The sequence below is a fragment of the Lagopus muta genome, chromosome 10 (genome assembly GCF_023343835.1).
Source record: "Lagopus muta isolate bLagMut1 chromosome 10, bLagMut1 primary, whole genome shotgun sequence".
Lineage (NCBI taxonomy): Eukaryota > Metazoa > Chordata > Aves > Galliformes > Phasianidae > Lagopus > Lagopus muta.
Window position 1 is genome coordinate 2,118,454 of NC_064442.1, and position 20,271 is coordinate 2,138,724.

General features: G+C 41.4%; 1 protein-coding gene across 10 annotated transcripts in view; it reads left to right on the forward strand.

Annotated features, from left to right (window-relative positions):
- MEGF11 (multiple EGF like domains 11) overlaps positions 1–20,271 on the forward strand; it is a 270,520-nt gene that overhangs the window by 177,136 nt on the left and 73,113 nt on the right. For all 10 annotated transcript variants that reach the window (XM_048955929.1, XM_048955931.1, XM_048955936.1 and 7 more), the window contains 4 exons: positions 2,937–3,183; positions 4,506–4,626; positions 9,066–9,202; positions 14,829–15,041. In XM_048955929.1, the coding sequence (XP_048811886.1) occupies positions 2,937–3,183; positions 4,506–4,626; positions 9,066–9,202; positions 14,829–15,041 (718 nt within the window). The remainder of the gene's footprint in view (positions 1–2,936; positions 3,184–4,505; positions 4,627–9,065; positions 9,203–14,828; positions 15,042–20,271) is intronic.

Sequence of the window (20,271 nt, forward strand, 5' to 3'; positions counted from 1 at the left end):
TTGTACACCAGTGCTATGGTTTGGGTTTTTAACTGTTCAGAGAGCTGCAGTCAAAGTGTGCTTGCAGTTTTAGGAACATAAAAAGGAGTCTAGCAGTATCAGGCATTGTAAATGTGACACAGTAAAAGCCCCTTCTTTTAGTTCTGTTTTTTTCTGTGTCTTCCATGAGCACTCAGAAGTACTTTAATCCTCGTTTTATGTTCTCTCACTAATAAATCCCCATGAAATTCACATTCTTAGAAGCTATCTGGTATGCCAAGCTGTTTTATTTCACAGATAATTAAAACATTTTGGCTAGCTACTTTGGGCTAAACATACTGAATGGTGCAACGTGTGCTCACTGATACCTTGTACTTAGAAGCCTTTGGAAATTCTGTTTGTCAGCTAGTTTTCTGGTCATTGCAGGCTTCTTCTGTTATCCAGATTTGTTGGTTTTCTTGTTTGTTTGTTTGTTTGTTTTTGATTTTTTTAAAAGATTTTACAACCAGTTAGAGGAATTTCTGCTCTTTCTTGCAACATTTTGTTCTTCCTCTTGCTTAGATCATGGAATGAAATTTGGTGCAGGAAGAAAGCAAGCATGTGACCGAAATAAATAGTAAATAAGTGTTCAAAGAAATGGCTTACATAATGGAGTTGTGTTTGGGGCAGACACTGTAAAAGCTAAATGAGATGCTTGAGCTGATGCTGGGAAATATTTTTCCCATCCTACAAAACATTTCACTTCCTTTCAAAGTGAAAAACACAAACCAAGCAGACAAGTCTGATAGTTGGAGTATTTATCTGCAGTATGGAAGACAAAGGAATAGTGCATGTCTTCTAATGAGAGTTATTATTTGTGTTATGGCAGTTAATTGCCCTTGGAGTTATGTCAGCCCAGAGCAGCTGCCTGTCAGGGCACTATGGCTGGCTGAGGTGAGGGGAGCATCACGTCCCTGGATCAGGAAGGGTCAGCTTTGATTCCTGCACTTTGCTTCCCCACTCTAAGGGAAGCTGCCCACGCTTGTAAGCTCCAGGTTCTTGCCCTTTGTGGAGGTGCAGAGCTGCATCCCTTGATTTTCAAGTTCTGCAGAAAACAGATCTGTATTTCTGGAATGGAAATTGCAGGGAAACCCCATCAGCTCCAGCAGATTTGCTTCCTGCCCCAGAGGGCTTACAGAGTCTTACCAAGTGTCTGTGGGGAATAAAGACAGAGCGCCTCTTTCACAGGTTCACGGTAATAATTTAAGACTTTTAAAGAGTAAGATTTTGTTTGCTTGGCTCCCAGTGATGTTAGGGAGAAACTATCATCCCTGGCAGTGGGAGAAATGAGGCAAAGGAGTGAACTGCCTCGCAGGGCTGTGTACAGAAGCATGCTGCACACACTGCTTTCGGCAGGACACAAAGCCATGTGCGCATCTACAAACCCCTGCGGGTCCTCCTGGAAGCTCTGGGATTGTCTCTTCATGGGTTTACTTTGGTCTTTGACGTTGCTGCTCAGGAAGCACAAACTTGTGAATTGATGATCAGCAGTGCTAGTTGAGTGGAATCTCCTATTCCTTTTCTGCTGAGTATCTTCAGACTGACCAATGGCTGACTTCTCAAGAAGATGAGGGACAAAAAGCTTGCCAGAATTAACTGAGAAATACTGTTGTCCACTGTGGGTTTATAAGTACATGCTGTGGAAGAAAGGGGCTCTGAAATTTCTCAGACATGAGCTTCTGGCCTGTGTGGTGTTTGTATTTGCATTGCTAAGTCCAGAAATGGCCATCCAGCTCCAAGAAGCAGTGTGTCACCTGGGGATTAGTTTACATGTTTGCAAGTAAAAGAGTTTGTGAAGACAGCTATGTCGATGGGATTACACACTCATTTCCTGCATGGCAGAGGATTTTATACTGGCAGAAGAGTTTCTGCCAATATAATTGAAGCCAGCTCTGGTTCCCAGCTGTACTGGGAGCGTGGTCTGTAACTGAGTCTTTAGAAGCAGTTCTGCCAGTAGCTGCATTTTGAGCAGCAGGCACCACTGTACTGACAGGTTGGGAAGTGCAGGGTAGGACTCGAAAAGAAAACCTTGTTTTTTTCCTGACCACTTATGGAGGAAGCTTTAACCCCTGGCTGTTTGGTTAGAGCTATAATAGAGCTATATGCATAAATATTACACATTTTTTGCAGGTGCTGATTACTGTTTCTATAGCAAATCAGGATCAAGCTGCTTCTGTACTCTGATTTCCCTCTCATCTTGGATATGATCAGGCAGGATTGCTGTGTGAATGGTTCTCACTGTGCCTTAACGCGCTCTGTAGAGAATCTGCCCTCCATGTCAATTGCTATAGCCTTGGGAGCCCTTCTGTAGTGCTGGTACATGCTGTTAATGGCACCCGAATTACCTGGTGTACACACTCCATATCTTCATCCCTTAGTCTGGGTTAAGAAATTCTGACTCCAGTGTTGTTTTCTGCCCTGCTATCTCTTTACTCCAGGAGAAAACGAAACCCAACACCATCAAAGGAGATATCCTTCTTTAGATGATATTTATTATCTCAAGGGAACAGAGCAAAGAAACAATATTTGATGACATTATTAAATCTACAGGTTTTGCTTGGCAGTTCTACCTGCCGTTGACTGCACTGTAGTCAGGATGTGATCCTCTGCATCTAATTCCACTATAAATTCATTCCTTCCAGCTATCTAAGGGCACTAAGAAACAGGATATTAAAAGATTTAAGTTCTGATCCTATAAAGGTGTTAAACAAGTCCTCAAATCTAGGTGTATAACTGATGCTGCTGTCTCCTTGCATGCTGAAGTGCATTGCTGGTTCAGGGGTTGGGTTTAGAAGGTTTGAGGGCTCTTTAGAAAGATGCTGCTTTCTGTTAACGTCTCTTTGCCCACTTGCCAAGGGCGCTCGGCTGCAGCGGGGTGGTTGTGCCACACACCTACCATCCTGCTCCATGTTTTACAGGTTGCGATAGCGATCACTGGGGACCCCACTGCAGCAACCGGTGCCAGTGCCAGAACGAGGCCCTCTGCAACCCCATCACAGGTGCCTGTGTCTGTGCAGATGGGTACCAGGGCTGGCGCTGCGAGGAGCTCTGCGAGCCCGGGAGCTATGGCAAGGGCTGCCAGTTCCAGTGCCAGTGTCACAACGGAGCGACCTGCGACCACGAGACGGGAGAATGTCACTGCGCTCCTGGATACACGGGGGTGTTGTAAGTTCAGTGAAGGGTCTACTTTACCCTGCGTTGTTTAACGGCTTTGCTTTGGCTGCCATGAATGCAATGAGCAAATAGCAGAATTTGCACAGTCTTTATATTATGCACTTTCCTTTGCAGAAGTCAGATAACAGAATTTCAGAGAGGCTAAATAAAGGAAATATGTGTTATTTGCTGCTAATTATACCTGTCTGCATACCAAAATAAAACTTACTGCTAAAATGAACTTAAAACGCCATGACATTTCCCAGCAACTGTAGCTACAACAGCAGTAGTGGTTCCTAATTTCAGTGTGTGAGTACAACCCAAATTACAGTTCAGTTTTTTTAAGCATTTGAGCTTTCTACTCGTTAGCAATCCAGAGCAGTATCAAATGGGACTTACCATCCCCAGTTTATTTGGCTTTCTATCTAGCAGAGGAAGCACTACTGGTAACTATATGAGCTTACTATCTAGGGGGTAAATTTTTAGTGTAGTGAGGAGGGATTTAGCGGTGTGATTCCTATTAACTTTAACGAGAATCATGTAGCTAAATCCCCAAATACCACACAAAGTTTACCAGTAGGATTCACAAAATCTGCATATTAATTTTAGGACAGCAAGAAATAGTTCCTTGTTTAAAATTGCCCACAGTGTAACATCAGTACTCATTAGAGATCTTTGAGTAGTTTCAGAAGTAATTACGCTTTTCAAAATTATTTAAAGGGAAAAGATGATTTACTCACTGAATTTGGCTGGAGATCTATTACAGGTGACTTAATATTTCTGCAGTCTAATAACAGTTGTTGGCCTGCGTGAAGGAAGTAAAAAATAAAGGCAACATTAAAGCTCATAAGTAAGTTACATACTTTTTGAATATTTTATTTAGTACCTGATTTCCTCATAGCCTTATGACCTCAGTCCTGGAAGCACTCACTGCTAAATGTTACACGTACTATTAGGACTGGTCCCATTGACATTAGTATGTCTGTTCTCAGCAATAAGTACTTGCATGAACATCCTCATCAGAGAACAGCCACATATTAGAAAAACGTAGAGTACTGTCAGAGATATGAGAGTTGTCTTGTTGAAATAGGTGGAATTTGGTGTACGCATAAAGATTGCACACATGCATCAGCCTTACAGCACTGGATCCATGGCACATAAACAATCCCAACAGAAATAATGGGAATAATGGCTAATTGGCAGTGCCAGCTGAGGCTTACTCAGGTTTCACTCTCGTTATGACCCGCGTTGTGGATTTTCCTCTTATACTGTTCCCAAATGTAACTGTGTTCTCAAATGACCCCTTTGGTTCTTGTTTCTCCTCTCTCACAAAGCTGTGAAGAGCGCTGTCCCCCCGGGAGCCACGGAGCTCAGTGTGAGTTGCGCTGCCCATGCCAGAACGGAGGGGTCTGCCACCACATCACTGGGGAGTGCTCCTGTCCTGCTGGATGGACGGTATGGCAGTTCTTCACTTAGAGCTTGGAACGGGGAGTAAATTGCTTCCTGTCTCAGCAGATGCCCACCCTTCGTGCTTATGGTATATATATTCTATTTCTTGCCACGAGGATCCCACAGTTCTGAAACTGGAGCCTCCTTTGTTCTGTGTGCACAGCATTTAGGCCACCAGCCTTTGTTTAGTAGCTACTTTAAAACAGTTAAACAACCAAATTAAAACTATTCTTCTGCGTGGGAGAAGAAGAGAGAAAAAATGGCCTCTGCAGTTCTTTGAATTATCCCTGCACTGTTAGACACTGCCCTCACATGGGTCACATGGAACAGAAGGCTCAAAGCCCATCTCAGCATTGTCAAAAGCACCGTATGGTTTCCCTTTCAGGAGAAAGGGAGAGAGAGAAGTCAAGGAGAATGCAGTGGCTCAGGGTGTCTTTAAAGCAGAAGGAATGTACGCAGGGAGACAAAGACCAGTTCAGCATCCAGTCCTTACTCAGGCAAAATTTCCTTTGATTGCAGTAGATTTGCTTGCATCAGAGGTTACCCTGGAGAGAGCAAATTACCCTAACCTTTAATCCTCCATGTCAAGAAAGCAAGGCCAAACATTTTAAAAGTCCTTAACTTTATCAATAATGTGATAATTAACTCTCTCGGGGTTTGCCAAGTCTCACAGGCCTACATACCATTTAGCTGTGCTAAGTCTCCTGGCATTTTTCCCATACCGGACAATTAGTTTCTTGGCAATCTTGCTGGATTTTAATGCATGCAAGTACTGTGGCTTTTTATTTTAATACAAGGAAGATCCTGATGTCATCATATAACTGTAGCTTCTGTTATGGGCCTTATACCCATTAAAATGTCTGTGGACTGAGAGATGTTTATGTTCCTTTAGATTAGTACAGCAAATGTGCCTCCATTTAGCTTCTCAAGAAGCATTTCAAATAACAAAATAGTTAAAACTTTTCAGAAACTAAATAAAGACAATGGCACCTTGCCCTGAATTGGCATTTGGTGGAGGTTCTTTCCTAGGGTATTGGGGCTAATGCAGTAGGTAAGCAAACCAAATATTCTGGGGGCCAGTCAGCCCACTCTAGCTGTTTGTCTAAGGACTAATTACTAAAGTGATTTACATTAAAATGTCACTTTAGGGTAAATTTTTCTGCCTCCCTTGTCAGCTGCATGCCAGTATTTTTGAGGATCAGAGCTATTTTTCTGTACTCTTCCTCACTCGTATTTTATCAGGAATTATCTCGCTCTTTTTATTTTTAGATTTTTGCAAATTTACAAAATCACTGAAGAGATTAGAGAATGTCAGAATAGAGCAGGAAGTTTTTAGATGTCTTTTAGGATGCAACATAGATCCTAAAGAAGAACCACAGCACTGGGGCTGTACAACAAAAGTGGTCATGTATTCTGGACCAGTTCTTACCCATTCCTTACAGCTTGGAGTTTCTCCTCTGCATTTTTAGTGTCCAAGAGAGACTTTCCTGAAAACTGTTTTGTTGGCTGCTCGGTCCCCAGAGAAACCCCAGAGTTAACAATTGATGTCTGAAACAAGTCTAACTGAAAATTGAAAAGAGAGATCAAGTATTCTGGGGGAAGAAGCTGAAATTATAAGTAAAAGCACTCAGCTTGTAAATGTTGAGATTTTAAGTATAAAGTGTCTCTCCAGGGTTTTAATGAAAAGTTGGTAATTCAGTACGCAGAGAGAGAAAAATATTTTTTCATGCTACAGTTTTAACTCTTGTTGGTTGGAATGGTTTGTGAAGTGAGACACAAGTGGGCTGTAAATGAGCGAGAGATGGGAACATTCACTTTACTTCACACCATCGATAGTCTTTGACATCCGGAATTTTACTTGCTGATTTTCAGGCTTGAGAATGCATGTATGTATTGAATATACCATCATATTGGAAGTAGAGAATTCTCTCTGGATTTATAGAAGTGCAAATCCACTTGGATTTTATTGCTGCTGGAAGAGCTGTGGCTATTATCCTTTCCTCGGGTAGATTTATTAACAGCCCCTCAGTTCCCTTAGGGACTTGGTTGGCTATGGGATATGGAAAGGTAGGCAGTGAACACGATGAAGTTCTGGGGCTCTTAGGTTCTTCCTCGGGTCTGCCATCTTCAAAGCCTGGTTCTTTCATTACTGGTAATATTCCTTTCCTCCTGATTTCTCCCACCCAGTGCAGACTCTCCTAGAAGCATAGCAAATTATACCAACTGTGTCCCACGAGATTTCATTGTCTCATGGGTTTCTTACCAAGAGAGTGCTGGTGAATGAGTCAACAAAATGTGGCTTCTTGCACCCTACAATGATGGAGTTTTTCCACTTATGCATATTTTGGGGGCTGGGAGTTAGTGGGTGGCTGCTTTAGGGCCTCATCAACTATTCACAACCTTAATTCTATACATATTTCTCATTTGCAGTATTAAATCCTGCAAGCACTCTCAGGAAGTGGGGAGGGAAATAAAATACAGGTTTTTACAATGCTTCTCGGAAGCACTTTTGAAGGACTAGATTTCCACACTCAGGGAGGCAGCAATCTTTCCTTGCATGACAAAACATTTATCACCAGCAACACGTCCTATTTGATCCCAGGTCCCATTCTCAAAGCTCTGCATCGTGTTGCCATGTATAACATATTCTGCTAATTGCTTTTCTCCCATTCACAACTGCACTTAATGAAGTGACTATGCCTGTTTTCTTTCTGTCATGGATTTTTAACATGGAACAGAGGGGTGAACAAGAGACAGGAGATCTGAAAAATTCTTACCTGTGCTGCAAAAATTGTAATAATACAGCATGCAATGTCAAAAGCAAAAGTTGATGTGATCGGGGCCTTAAAAAAAGCTGCTGATGGGGTGAAGTTTGTGGATTAGATGTATAAGCAGCAGGAAATATTGGTCTGACATTTGATCCTCCAGAGAGGGATGCTTTGGATTCCCTTAGTACATATTAATGCAAAAAGTATGCCTAAAGATTCTCTGGGCTCCAAGGGAATGCATCAAAGAGTATTGCTTTCTCATCATTTGTTGATAGAAATCCTGTTCCGTTTGAGATGTGAAGAGGGAAAGTATTTATTATCAAGATAAATGGATGCTTACATTTTCAGATATATAGCGGTGTGTATTACTTAAGCCCGGAGACACCAAGTTTTTAACACTGTAATCTGAGTGTTCTTGAACTGAGGCCAACCTGTCTATTTTACAGCCAAGGAGCCACCTATCACTGGCTGAGAAAGGCTTGAAGCATCTACTTAATGACTGCACTGAAGAGTAGCCTATCCACTTTGGGGCTGTTGATATTGCTAAACTTTCCAAACTGTGCTGAGGGAGAGCCCAAGGACTGACAGCAGCCATTAATGCTCCTGTATTATGTTTTGTATGTGTTTTGTCTAATATGAGTTTCTTTTCAAAACTCAGAGCCCCTGAGGCTTGGTTAGGGAAATAAGGCTTCTGGGAGATTAAAACAGAATAATAGGGGGAGAAAAAACATTTCTGTCCAATGCTTTGCCCTGTGCACAGCACTGGCAGCAACTCTATTTGCTACAGTGGCCAAAAGTTTTCCATTAGAGGGCCCTGTCCTCAGATCCCTGCACTGCCAGAATTGTTTTGGCTGAAATTACTTAGCTGGATGCCAGCCTCAGATTTTATGTTTGCTTGCAATGAAGTACAAAAAAAAAAAAAACCCACAAAAAAAACCAAAAAAGCAAAAAAAGAAACAAACAAAAAAATTCATTCAACATCTAAGAAACTCTATAAGGAAATCCTTGCGAGACCTTGACACTTGGCAGGGGGTGTTGTGTGATACCTGGGGGAAAACCGGCTGAATTTGGCAGATAAGTGCTACAAAGGCAATACCCATGGAAAGCATTCTTTGTGTTGGGAACAACCAGCTGGAGAAAGGCCTGCCCTGATTGCTTTTCCTGATGAGCAGTGCCAGAGTGCACAAAGAGTGACTGACTGACTTGTCTTTACTTTCGGTGCAGCCTCTCCAACAATCCCCCTCCTCCCAAACATTCACTTTGAGACACCCAGGGCAGGTCCAGCATCTTCTCAGACTCTATTTCACCTAAAATCACCAGCCCATATGCAGCTTTGTAGCCTTCTCTGGTTGTCTTTGGCCTTTCCTAAGAAGCCCTGTCTTTGTTCAAAGGGCATGGTATATCCTGATGCCCCAAGCACAGTGTGCAGTGGAGATCCAAGGAGGGGGACTGTCAGTGACTGTACAGTGGGGAGGAGAATCCCTCTGGAAGCAGGACAGACAGACATTTATTTCAGCAGCTGAGACTGTCTTAGGCCATCTTAAACAGAAAAAAATATCTTCAGTACACTTAGATGTAGTTTTAGCAAGAAGAACAATAAATATCCACCCTTTGTATTGGAGTTCATTACATTGTGACTGTTGACTAAAAATACTGCTCTTTCTGCAAACTTACCAGGGGTTGGTGTGTGCACAGCCATGTCCTCCTGGGACATTTGGAATTAATTGCAGCCAGGACTGTCCGTGCCACAACGGAGGACACTGTGATCCCGTGACAGGAAAATGCATTTGTACACCTGGCTATATTGGAGACAGGTAAGAATCAAACCCTCAAAGCCTTTACTTTTAACCAAGAATTGGCAATATTTGTATCTCTGCTAGAGCAATCTTACTCTTGAAAAAACAGTGTTATGTTTCTGTTGTTGCTATTAGGTTCATCCTTCTGCAGCAGTTCAAGTATTATAAATGTGGCAATGTTATTACCTTTTATTGGCAATGCTTTCCATTCACTGTTTTTTTAATATAACTTTTAAAATTTAATGGATTAAATTTAATTTAGATATTTACAGTGATAAATTTAATAGAGAGCATTACATGTTTACAAGATATGTAAATGAACTATATTTATACAAATTAATATCCTCAAGAGTAAGCAATGCAGCAGTTTAATGTTTCCGTCAGCCCCTCTACGCTGCTGCAGCACTGATCCATCTCAGGCACCAACAAAGGGTGATAAATCCTCAACATTTATAAACGAATGGCTTCACCCACAAATCAGTCTAAGATGATAATGTTGCTTTTCAGAGGTGTCACAGGTTTAGCAAAATGACTACACAGCAAAGTCAAGGTGGGATCTTGACATGCATTGGCTTAGCCCTCCAGCTAATCCTGCCAGTAGGGCTAATGGTAGTGAGGAAATTGTAGCTGAGCAAGCTTTCACATGCAGCTTTCACTTGGGATTGAACTGTGTCACTGGGGTGACAGAGACCCTGGGCACAGCCCACTAATGTTTCCTATGCTAAAGCTCTTTGTCCTGTATCTTCCTTTCTGTCACTAGCTAGAATGAGCTAATACTGCTATGCTGATATTTGCTAAAATTATACTTCTATGCAGCAGAGAATAGGAATTTCTTATTTCTTGCCTCACTGCATAATCAGCAGGTCTTTACAGCAAACAAACAGACCAGCCTTCAATATGCTCTGTGGTTCAGAAGGCCACATTCTGTCCCAGCAAATGTGGATGCTCCTTGTATCCATTTTATTGACAATGGGAATTGGCAAGGGGCTCTGGAGATTATGTCAGGGTTTGTATGTGCTTAAATATGGTGGAAATATTATTTCAAATTAATGTAATAGAGGAGGCATCAGTGGCATCTCTCTTCCCCCATCCTCCATCTGGAAGAAGTGATTTCAAGATCCCTGGGATACACTGTGAGAGCACTGTGTATGACTAACCAAAGCTTTCTCAACTTTTGGAGATAATTCCACTTGAAGAAGCAGCTGTACAGCCTGAACACTTCCACTGCTGACCACACTTCAGTCACAAGCCATCCTCAGTTCCTCAATTCTGGCTCTCTGGCTGGAGGTCTCCTCATCTGGTTGCTGCAGACCTAGATTGATTTTTGGCCATAGGTGAATCGACAGCATTAGAGCTGTCAGGAGCCTCCAGCCAGCAGCCTGTAGCTGAGCCAGCTTCTTTGCTCAGCTGCCAATATAGCCTCCAGCCACGAGGGAGGACATGCAGCAGAAGAGCTGGCTCTGTTACAGGAGTGTGGCATGGGGAAACAACAGTGATGGAATTGCCATACTTTCTGCAACACTTAGATGTACTCCAGCAAAAAGAGCAGACAAAGGACCACTGGGGAAAGAGATGGCAAAAAGACAGCAGAAGACACAGTTCTGTCTCTTGCCAAAAGCAAAAGTTCTTATAGTACATCTTCCTTAGAGAGGGCCTGGAGGAGGAGTCTCAGGAAGTGAAGGGGTAGAGGAGGCACTACAGGGCAGAACTGCCAGGAACCATTTTGAGCAAAGGGCGAGTGGGCTCTTCAGATCTGGGCTTGGAGAAAAGTGGTAGATGTTAGGACTCTGGAGAGGTGGAAAAACAGCAAAGCAGGGAGGCAGAAAATAAAGCATGACCAGCTGGAAGCCAAGGCAAGAAGCTGTCCCAGGGAACTTGTACCCAAGCAAGACCTTTAGAAGTAGCTCACCTGCCCTCTCCTGGAGCAGGAGAGTAAAAGATGGAGTGAAGGAGAAGTCAGAGTGCAGAAATGCAGGTTCCATTTCTGCTGCTATCTTTCCATATGGAAAAACAAGTGAGAGCAGAGGGAAGTAAAGCAAAGACAGTCCTGAGAGCTGGTGAAGCTGACATTAACCTAGAAATCACCACCATTGGGTTCTTGGGAGCCTGAGGCATGTTTGTCTCAGCCTTTTGCAGGGAAGTGAACGTTGGGCCCATTGCAATCACTTGGGTTGTGACAGCCCATTGCCTGTAAGGGCTGTTGTGAGCAGGTGTGTGTGCACATGCCTCGCTGGCAGCTGCAGCCTGCAGATGGGAGATTGCCCATTGATTTCAGAGAGGCAGGAGCAGGCACAAAGTCTTAAAGAAATCTAGATTGCTTTCCTGAGTTGTGTGCTTGCACGGCACGGACAATGGGATGGATTAGTCAGCAGCATTTGAGTTTACAGTCTGTTTTATTTTCTGGGTCTCATGTAACCATTGCAGTGTCACAGCATAACTGCAAGTGCAGCAGGAGAATGCCACTGCACAACAAAATAATGTTTTCTTTGAAATTCTGCATGGCCCTGGAAAAATATTTCTTAGTAATAACAGATTTTGTGAATAACCACAATAAAAAGGTAAACATTCTATCTACTATTATCCTCTCTAATTGGCAGTGAGTATTGTACAAAATCGTGGTTCGTCTTGTGCAGGAGATAATAACTTGTAGTTGGATAAATATTTGTGGCGATGCAATGGTCATAAAGGACTGTGTAAGTGTAATTGCAACTCTATATTCCCCACCTATTTTCCAGGAAGAGGCAACACACTAAATATCTTATAAATTGCCATCACTATTAATAACTGCAGGCAGCTCTGTGCTGAAATGACAGAACGTGTCATGCAAATGTGTGCTTTGCAAACTGGAAAGGGATAATAGCAGAGCACAGTTAGAGCTGGGGATGGGGAATTGAATGGCTGACTGGAAAAGTGAACATACTGTTTTAGCTTTGTTTTGTGAACTGCCATAGAGCTTAAAGAGTGAGTCTTAACAGAATGAATGCCACATTTGTTACAACAGCGTGAGCAAACTTATTCTTTTGTTGTTGTGTTTGTATCTGTGTCTTTTATAAACAGAACAATGATTTGCAGGCTAGTGTTTTTTGGATGGCTTTTAATCTTTGTCTGTGCTACGTAAATGTGATCACTGTTATGAAAACAAACAGAACCTTAAAAACTTAACAGCATTATTCAGCAAAAAGGAATTATCTAGAAAAAATGTAGGTACATATACTAAGTTCATCTGTTAGCAAGCTGTCTTATGTTTAATATTTTGTAAAATTGCTTCCATTAATTCTACAGGTGACAGCCATATTATCCTATCCAAACCCAAATAATTATAGTACGTATTAAAGTTCAGTGGATATTATAATACAAATCTCCCCAGATAGCCAGAAACCAACGTAAATTAAACAAGAAACATAACTAGAGCTTAGCAGCTCATTTTGTAATTTAATTGAACAATGTATCTGGTTGTTAATGGTGCTATGGACACATTAGATTGATATGTTGCAAAGGAAAGATGTTCAAGTAGAAAGCTAATTCCTGCTGTGATTATTCTTATGTTCCAGAGGAGTTGTTATTAGTATTCTTTGTATAAAATTCATTAGCAGTAGCTGCTTGATCTCCAAATAAATAAGTTGGTTAAATTGCTAGTAGAAAAAGGCTAATTATGTAAATGGATTAGGTTGTCAATATTTCATTTCCAGATGCTTTTCTCCCTGCTAGGTAATGCTTCATCTGCTATAAATATAGAATGATATAGTGCACTATTGACTACGTATTCATCCCGTTGAGTACAGTGCTCTCCTGCTAACTGGTAGAGCTGTGCACAGCAATGGAGGCATAAGGCATGTTAATACGTTCTTCATTGCATTTCACTTGCTGTAAGTGTTCCAGTCCTGAGGTTACCCATTCTTTGCTGGTTGTTTCCTTTGCAGCTGAACTGCCCTGAGAGCAGCAGGGCCAGCAGCCAGCACTGGGCTCTCTCCCTTCCTGTTTGCCACAGGCTCCTCTCTGTGGGTCTCAGATGAACTCCTGAACCTGGATTGTGTAACTAGCAACTGTGTTGATGCTTGCTGCAATTAAATCACCAGCTCAGCCTTTGGCTTTGTTCATTTATTTTTAGCAAAATGTAGTAATCTGAAGCTGCAGTAGTAATTCTCTCCTTATATACTGACCGTGTTTATTGCAGTTTTGCCTGGCTTGCATCATGCATTAATCTTTTATTACTGATCATTATATTAACTCTCACCTGCCAGCTGTGAAATGACCTGCAGAAAGGCATTTAACAATTGCCTCTATCCACTGAGTTTGCCGTATACACTTTAATCAATGCTTAGGATTAAATTAATGCTGATAGGCAATTTCCAATACCTGGCATCCACGCGATAAGGGAATTGGGCTTTTCTGGACTTCTTTTTCTTTTTTTATTAACTGAAAAGGCGTATCTGTATTTCACGGTGGATCATGTAAACGGTAGTCCTGACTCATTGCAAGTTTCTGAAACCTCTGAATTATGTCAAGCAGAGAATCAGTAGCTTCCTTTAGGACTTCAGCTGAGCTTTTTAAAGGATGAAATATTATGATACCTTAAACTGTAGAACAATGAAAGAGATTTTCTTGCAGAATTCACAATGTCTCCAGTTGGGAAACAGCAGAAAACAGTACATGGAAGGTGTAATTTAAAACAATCTGTGTATTTGCAGATTTCTTCTCTATCAAATTTTTAAAATGATGGCAATTTTGGAGGAGCTGCGATGCTAAGGAGTGTGAAAGTGATTTGTCTGGAGATTTTATGCTGAGTGTCCCTGGAGTAAGAGATGAAAAGCAAATTTGCAGTTGCTCAGTATACAGACAAAAGACGAAGGAGTATATTTTCTCCTGGTTACTGTAAAGCAGGTGCAATGGCAGCGCAGAAGAGGAAAACAAAGCTCTCCTTTGCTTGGACTACATTTTATTAATATTGCTCAATAGACCACATTTCCTTTCGGACTTCATTGTCACTCTAGGAGGAATGACAGATTTTAAAATCTTCTCTGGTGAACAGAAAGGATTAAGTCATGTTTTCTTTCAGAAAGTGTCTTAGTCTGTATGAATTTCAAGCTACGGCAGGGGAGATTCAGGCTGGACATGAGGAAGTATTACTTTTCAGAAAGGGTGGTCAGGCACTGCAATGGATGCCCAGGGAGGTGGTGGAGTCACCGAGCCTGGGGGTGTTCAAGGAAAGGCTGGATGTTGTGTTGAGGGACATGGTTTAGTGGGAGCTATTGGGAATAGGTGAACGGTTGGACTGGGTGATCTTTTAGGTCTTTTCCAACCTTGGTGATTCTATGATTCTATGATTCTATGAATTTGTTATGGTCTAGGCATGGAAAATACTGAGGTCCAAGAAACAAGAATGCACTTTGTTAACTCAGGTAATATTAACAAATGCAAATTTTGCGGTATATAATTGGACAGAGATGAACCCACTTTCTGTTAATAGCTCTTTATGTGCTCAAGATAACACATCACCCAGTGATTCCAGTTTACAGTGTATTACTTAAATAAAAGAGCAGTGGTTTTATATTTAATTCACTAACAAAAACATTCTCATGTAAATGTCGTAAGCAGAGTAGACTTCAGTGCTTGTTTACGTCCTGTCTCATGTGTTTCATTGCAGGTGTCAAGAAGAGTGTCCAATTGGGACATTTGGTTTTCAGTGCACACAAAGATGTGACTGCCAAAATGGTGCAAAGTGTTACCATGTGAATGGAGCATGTATGTGTGACCCAGGATTTAAAGGGATTCACTGTCAAGAAAGAATGTGTCCAGAAGGGTTTTATGGCCTCAAGTGCAACAAGAGATGCCCTTGCAATATTACCAACACCCTCAGGTAAGTACATCATATTATATACTGGTACAGGGACTGCTCAAATAAAAGCATTAGGGAAAAAAATCATCCCGCTATACCCACAGCCTTTTCTCTGTAGATTTAATTAAGAACATATACAATTTCTCTGCTTTACAACTTCTGATTTAAATGACCTCAGGTTTGGAACCATAAGCTTCAGTCCAGCCAGCTATTGAGCATTAACTATTTAAACAGGTTTTACAAAATCTGAGGCAGTGGGAAATGTGGATTTATCCTGTAGCTGTGGTCTTTGGAGCATTGAAGAATAATATGGATAATGTCCCCCTGAAGTTCAAAATATATAAATATGCTCAAATCCATCAATATATAAATACATAAATCCACTCAAATCCATCTCTTTTTTCATGTTAAATGTATAGACAGCAAGAGGACTTTCAAAATGAAGCCTGATTTGCTTCATTTCATGTCTTGTGGCAAATTACCTTGTTGAAAACACTTGAGGACAATGTATAAATAGACTGAAATCAGTATCGCCAAGTCAGTCTGTGGAACTGTAACGAAGCTGAGATTGTCAAAATAGACATCTCCTCTCTCCTCATGGGTGCCTGGTTTTGTTCCTCATTCACTTTATGTACGTGTGAAATGTTCAGAAAGAAAAATACCAGTGAAATATACCTAAAATGGAGTAAGCCTCACTTAGAAGGTCAAGTCTCAGTGTTTTATTCCCTTTGTAGTTGTTGTTGTTTTTTTTTTTCTTTTTTGTAGGATGTGATTCTTGAGGTTCTCATTATTAAGAGCCACAAAGAGACTCGAGCACCTAACATGAGATAGATTGAATTTATGTTCCCTTTGCAGGCTTCAATAACTTCTGAACCTTGAAAAAGGAAGAATTTAAGGCTTTTCTTTGTTATCCTGTTTGCTACCTTTTGTATCCCCTTGCTTACTGACTGTTGGAATTGCCATTTGGAGGTTCCTCACGTACAGCAAAGGGAGCCTGGACGCAAACAGCAGCTGCCATGAGCTTTTCTGATGGCCTGGAGTGCCCACCTGTCCTTCCCATGTCAGCAGGATGCTGGGCCCCTCAGCTCCCACCTGATTTCCTCTTGTTACATTCCAGTACTGTTAAGCATTCACAGCCAATCCAGGCTTGTGTTGGTTTTGGGATAAGTGATGCCCAAGCAAATACGCCCTTGATATGGACATTCTTCAATTTTAAACCTGCTGGCTGGAGACCTGACTGTCTTGCTGATGATGACAAACCTACTTTGCAATCTTGTAGCTTACTGAAGTATAAACACCCTCCTCAATTATGTATGCAAGAAAAACTGCCTAATTTGTGTGCACACGCACACACACTCACACACAAACACTTCAGGTAAATCTGTTTGTGTGCTTGAGATAGACTCTGTTTGTCTCTGTCTTAGAAATAAACAGGTGATCTTTCTTGTGAATTCATCTTCGACTGTGAGCAGTGAGGCTTTGCTTCACTGAATGTTGGAGCTCACAATGGATTGTTTAAAAGCCTTGTAATTCTGATCATACAAGTCCTCTACAGAAAGATAGCTGCCAGCTCTATTGGGTTTGACAGCAAGGATGCAAAGTGTTTGACACCTCAAAGGGAGCTCTAGACAACAGGCTTCTATCACATCAGAGCATTCTGTGCATCATGATACCATTGCAAAAAATAATATCCCTGAGGCACAAGCTGAGCATTAGACACAAAAGGTTAGTGTTATGTTGTGCTGAGGGTAGGAGATGACTCAAGAAAAGAGAGCTAAGTTCTAAACTCCTGTATGTCACACTGCTCTGCCAGCGTGCACCACATTGACCTGCAGTAATTACACTGCAAACCCTCCTTTTATTTGTGTACTGTAGGGTAAGAATATGCTTCCAGATGGTAGCTGACACTGTGTGTCTTCACCCCTCCTCTCATAGCCTGCAGAAGCCTGTGTGTGTGCCTCTTTTCCCAGAGTGAAGGACTGCAGGCCATGGCCAAGGATGACCTTGGCTTCTGTTTCTCAGCTAACTGCTCAATTCATTAAGAGTCTCTTAAGCAGGGAAGGCTGTGGGTTTGAGGTTCATCCTGGGTTGACCAGAGGAGTTGCTCTGGGGGAGCTGCTCTGGGGGTTTGCCAGAAGGTCTCCTTGAAGGAGCAGCCTGGCACCATCTGGCTGTGAAGGAAGGTGAGATCAGAAGGATAAGAGGATTCAGGCAGGTGGGACATTGAGTCCTTTCCCAGCTCTTTTCTCAGTGTATGGTTATTCCTACATGCCACGTGCCTGACCTGTGCCTGGCTGCTGTCTGTTAGATACTTTTTATGCTTTCTGTCCCATCATGTGTTCATCAGCTTCACTTGCAGCATCCTCTGCTAAGATTTTATCTCTGTTCCCTTAATAAATGAGTCTAGTCTCTCCATTGATAAAATCTCCCTTTTTCCTGCATCTTATCACTGCTGTTATGGAACAAAGAGATATCAGGAATCTGTAGATCTCTAAATGTTCTTTCATTCATTCGTGGTACTTCAGCTTTCCACTTTTCAGTGAGCTCCTCAGAGCACTGTCAATTTCTGAGCTGAGGAGTGTCAGAGTTGATGGAGTATGACCTTCTCTAAAGGCACTTCATATTCTGAACGCATCTTTTACTGATTGCTTAACCTGTCCCATACAGAACACTTTTCTTCCCAGCCTCCTCCTCCCCTGAAGTTTTGTCTTCCAAAGTGATTCATTTCCTGACAGCCATCTATTTATCCATTTAAACTGTTGGCTGCTTGTTGAGATACCTACGAGTGCAGGATGATTTTATAAACCTTTGAAAGGTGAGGGAAGCTTGCTTTTTGTCTGTCAGTGGTTTTGACTCATCTGATGTGGTTATTGCAGAGCTGGAACAGTAAGTTCTGGGGCCTTTGAGGAGCAGGTTGGAGAGGAATGTTAAGAAGGACACTATCAGCTTTCCTATTTCCACAGATCTATCTATTTTAATATCTGAAGAGACCAACCTGATCATCCAGCCTGATTATTATCTAAATATTGGAAAATCTGGAAGTAACAAGTTCTGCCCCCAAAGTAAGAACGCACTGGAATGAGGTTGGCTCTGTAAATGTGCTGAATTGAGAGACTCACTTTGGCTTCTTTAAAAGCAAGAGGGAGTTTGTAAGGGAGACAGAATGCAGTGTAGACACCAAAAGAGAGAAAATGCTCTTAAATAAGGGTTATTACAGCTATTTATTTAGATGAAATTACTTCTGCTGGTGTGTAAACTAAAAATTGAGAAATTCACTGGGAAGAAGTTGTTTTGACTGAGAGATGTGTGGAAAGCAAATGCAGAATTTGGAACAGACTGTACTGTCTGAAGTGTTTCTTTTCCCAATTTGCCTTAAGAAAGTTAAATTCCCTGGAGTGAAAGGAAACTGGTTTCCTCAAAATTAGATGTTTAAAAAAATTCAAAGGTCGAAAATGACTTTCTGCTTTTCAGTTCAGCTAGTGAATATAAAAAATAATCATCTTTTGTTACTGCAAATGTGACTCAAAAGCCAGGGAACGTATGGTTAGCTTCTGATCTGCAGCAACAGCCATGGAACAACTTCCTTCTCATGTTGTGTGCTGTGGACAGCTTCCAGTTTCCACCTCTGCTTGGCCCACTGCCAGAGAAACACTTGGCTGCTTGCACTCATTCTAGGTTTTCTACACTACTCCTTACTGTTATCCAAGAGATTTGAAGAAATAAAAATGGTTAAGATTCAATGCAAAATACTAATGCGTAATACTGCCAGACTCTTTCAAGATTAAGGTTTCTTTTCTGCTCACAGCAGTTGGAAAGCAGATGTTAGTATGTTTGCTTTTTGGGGTCCTTCCAAAAGCCCCAGCCCGTCCATTAAGAGGTGTGTATTTTAATGTCAGTTCATTGGTGGCATGGACCTTACATATGCCACCTTCTGTCCCGACAAAATGTTTTGTGGACCTGGAGAGGTACGGTCAGAACAGGAAGGGAGGAATTACACAAATCACATTTCTAATTCTATGTCCTATTCTTTGCTTACACTACTTTACCATTAACATTAATTTCAGTGCAGCTAGCTTTTAGTTCACTGGCTAGGCCGGATGTATAGATGTTTGGATGGATAACAGATCAATTTCCTACCTATGGTTATGTGTTTGGGTACGCAGTTACAACACAGAATGAAAGTTTACAGAATACCCATATGGTAGGAGAGAAACATTCCTAACTCATGCATATATATGTTCATACACTATTTTGCATCATATTTGGTGCATAACTCTGCTAACTTTAACTAATGGAATAATTCACACGTACCAGAATATTGAAAACAGTAATAAAAACTTACTGTCTAGTGACTTCAACTGCAGATCTTAAAAGGATTTCCGAAGGAAGAAAGGCGTCATTTTACAGATGGAAAAGATGAAATACAGAATTACATGGCCAAGATTCACTGGCAGAGTCAGGAATAGAACAGCTGTCTTCTGAATTTTGGTTAAGCAACTAAATTGCAGCTATCTTCAGGTTAGCACTGCATCTGGGCACTTCAATTGTCAGATGGTAAAACCGTCCTTTCTTTGAGGGGAAGATTACATGAGTGCAGGAACCCACAAACACACTGGGGTTTTCCTAGCTCATCACCTCATGAGGAAATAGAAGGTGGCATGGAAAGGGCACAACGTGATCTTTTACTGGAGCTTGTTATGGAGTCCATGCCTGTTTTTCCCACAGATTCTTCTGCAAAGTCTCTTTGGTTCACGCTGGTTATTCTAGTGCATGTTTGGATGATTGTTAGTTCTTAATAAATAGCCTGCATCCCATGCAAAAAAAGCTGTCCATTTGGATGAAGAAAGCAGGCTGGGAGTAGAAATTCTTACTGAGCATAGCATTTTCAATTGAATTGTTATAGACTGATTCAAACTGCCACGGTCATATATTACATTTGAAAGATTTAATTTAGCAAACAGCTGCAGTTCTCGTGGAACCATATGATACATGCAATAGTAGTGAAAACAAAGAAAAAAAAAATCACTCTAAAACATTTCTTTAATGTTCAGCTTCTCCTCCTACTAGGTGATGATTAATAGACACAGAGGGGAAAAGAAGAGCTTTTATTATTTTCATCTAAATGTTAAGAGGTGCTGTGTGAACAACCATAATTTCAGGGACTGCTTTGTCAGAAGAATTTCATGGACAGTAGTTTGTTAAGCTGATGAATTGTTTTAATTACTCAGTCAAACACCATTTATGATGGAAC